The sequence below is a fragment of the Salmo salar genome, chromosome ssa13 (assembly GCF_905237065.1).
Source record: "Salmo salar chromosome ssa13, Ssal_v3.1, whole genome shotgun sequence".
Taxonomy (NCBI): domain Eukaryota; kingdom Metazoa; phylum Chordata; class Actinopteri; order Salmoniformes; family Salmonidae; genus Salmo; species Salmo salar.
In genome coordinates, this window is record NC_059454.1 from 114,345,481 (window position 1) to 114,348,586 (window position 3,106).

At 36.6% G+C, this 3,106-nt stretch overlaps 1 protein-coding gene across 1 annotated transcript; it reads right to left on the reverse strand.

The window, feature by feature from the left end:
* Nucleotides 1-843: 843 nt before the first annotated feature.
* Nucleotides 844-2,271, reverse strand: LOC123726155 (trace amine-associated receptor 8a-like). The gene has a single exon (XM_045692747.1). The coding sequence runs from the start codon at nt 2,232-2,234 to the stop codon at nt 1,272-1,274; it is 963 nt and encodes a 320-aa protein (XP_045548703.1). The 5' UTR covers nt 2,235-2,271; the 3' UTR covers nt 844-1,271.
* Between the last annotated feature and the right edge of the window lie 835 nt (nt 2,272-3,106).

Genomic DNA, 3,106 nt, shown 5'->3' on the forward strand with positions numbered 1-3,106 from the left:
TCAATATATCTTTTTTCATATTCAAGTTGTGTTGCTTATTGTTTAACCATTGATATGTTCTAGGTCAGGAGCATCAGGTACTGCCGGAATGTCTACCAATAGCATGTCCATCTTTTTGTGATAAATTACACTGGTCACTGTTCAAAACATTTATAAAGTATTAAGAAAGTATGAATAGTCCTCACATTGGATGAGGGACTGCAAAACTACTTTACTAACAATCACGGTTCATAAGAATATTTATTAAACATCTGACGAATGATCTTCTGAATCATTGTTACAGACTATAAAAGATGTTTATAAATGTGTGAATAACTAGCTTACTAAAATAAATATAAGAGAAATGATAATAAACAATTTACTAATCCATTATAAACTATTTAGTGTGTTGCCCAATCTCTATATTCATTCAGAGTAAACAGCTTCTGAGAGAGCTGCTCTGGTGTGACCCCTGACCTAGCAGCAGTGATGTAGTGAGAGTAGTGGTAGTGAGAGTAATGGTAGTGAGAGTAGTAGTAGTGAGAGTAGTGTTAGTGAGAGTAGTGGTAGTGAGAGTAGTGGTAGTGTTCATAACCAGTATGTTGAGGTTCAAGTGTATGCTGTGGTCTCCTGCTCTGTTGTGTTGAATAATTAATGTATATACTATAGTAGTTATTTATAAATGTGAGAATACCTAGCTGAGTAACATTTCACAAATGTGGCCTTAATATTTAAAGGTGAGCAAACTGTAAATGCCTTACAGATGGTTTATTACTGAATGTTATTATAAAGTGTTACCCATAATTGCATATTCTTACATTTTACCATCAACAAGTTACCCAATACAGAATTTATTTAGACCTGGACGTTATCTGATATCATGCAGTGTTGCACATTTCAACTTTAATAAACTTGATGAAGATGTTGTGTCACAATTGACCCACTAGAGGGAGATGTTAAACAACATATAGAATGACTCATGACGTCCTCAAAATGTACTATTAGAAGGCTTACTATTTATCATTAAGTAACACGGAACAACCACAGCCTTAGGTATTTGGAGTACACAATCCATAATGACTACAGTATCCTTTATAAAACAAGCGCCTTCTCTAAGTCATTCCATTCCAATCCAGACAAATCAATCTGTATCAACACCACATGTATCTATGATGACAACACTGAGGTAAGTAATGTCAGTGTTCTGTTACATGAAATAAATACTTACAACAATTGTAGAAAAAAAACTATCAAACATATGATTGCCAACGTAGGGAATAAAATTTTAGGAACTATGAACGTCTTATCTTCAAAGTTAATAAAAGTTTAGCTGTCACTTTGAACCATGGATAAAAGAAAGCATAAATTATTGGATTCATTAAGGAATTAACAAGTGGCAGAAAAATTATGAAATATGATAAAAAATGGTCAATTAAAAAAGAAAAAAAAAAGTTAATAAATAGAGTTGGAATCCAACAAATTAAATAGTTGACAACAACAATAGAAAGAGTTTTTGCTGCTTTTGTCTCAGACTTATTAGCCCGTACAGTTTTAACACCAGACACACTGGCAGCCTCTTTAGAAAACACCTTTCTGGCCTGTGATCTGGCCACCACAAAGATTTTCATATAAAGTGTTATAATAATAGAGCATGGGACAACCATTGTAATTACCAGGTCAATTATATTAACCCAGATTGACCCTTCAACAATTAAACATTCTGTCAAACACTTACTGGGTACCTGTACATTTACTAAGTTTTTTATAATAGCAGCATCGTATATGATAGAACAACACCAGGTAACGGATATACAACACATCATTCTTGTTGTTGTTATTTTAGAGTGGTACATTAAGGGGTCACACACAGCAACATAGCGGTCAATAGATATCAAGACCAAATTACCCAGAGATAAAGAAGTACATAAACAAGCAATGTAGTAATGAAACGCACAGAAATATTCCCCAAAACCCCAGCATGATTCCATTATTGCTACAGTCGTTGCTGGTATCACAATCAGTCCCACCAGGAGATCTGACGCAGCCAGAGAAAGGATGAGCAGGTTGGTTGGAGTGTGGAGCTGCTTGAAGTGAGAGATGGAGATGATCACCAGTATGTTCAAAAATACTGTAACTGCTGAAATCAATGAGAAGAAGATGTACAGTGTTATGTAGATAGATGTCTTTAGCAAAGCCTTTCTGCAAGAAGAGTTTCCGTCTTGAAAACAGTACTGAACATCTTTGTTTTCCTCCATTTGTAATAAAAGGTAAAAATGGAGAGGTCCTTCTCCTGCTTGGTCCTGTGTGTGACCCTGTCAGGTCCACCGTCTGACAAACTCTGAGCTCTGCCTCTCTATTTATCCCTGAGTTACTGACAGAAACTCCCCTCCCCAGGATCTCTCTGCACGCACACACACACACACACACACACACACACACACACACACACACACACACACACACACACACACACACACACACACACACACACACACACACACACACACACACACACACACACACATACACACCACCACCACCACCAACAAAACATACACAAGTGAGCACAGAATTGAACAAACGGTTTGTTAAACACATTTTTTGTGAAAGCATGATGTAATGTATGACAGGATTGGATGTTGCTGTGCCCACCTAGCCTGTCCTTCAGCCTTACTGATAGAGCTGAGAGAAAAGGTACATTTACCCAATTGAGCATTTTAATGGGGAAAATACAACATGGGTGATGTTTTTGTCACTCAAAGGCTATTTTACATGGGATGTCAAAGCTCAGTTTGGACCAAAATCCACAACCTCAGGACACATGACGACACGTCACATGTCAGCTGGCCAGTGTGTAGGAAAGTTGACAGTAGGGAAGTTGATAAGCCATAAGTTTATGGTGTACAAACGTATAGCAAATGCTATCAAAATTGTGACATTTCATAGGAACATCTGAACTGTTTTATTAATACACTACAAAATCAAATTAAAATCAAATGTTATTGGTCACATACACATATTTGTCAGATGTTATTGCGGGTGAAGCGAGATGCTTTGGTTCCTACAGTATCTCCAACAGTGCAGTAGTATCTAACAATTCACAATAATACACACAATTCTAAAAGTA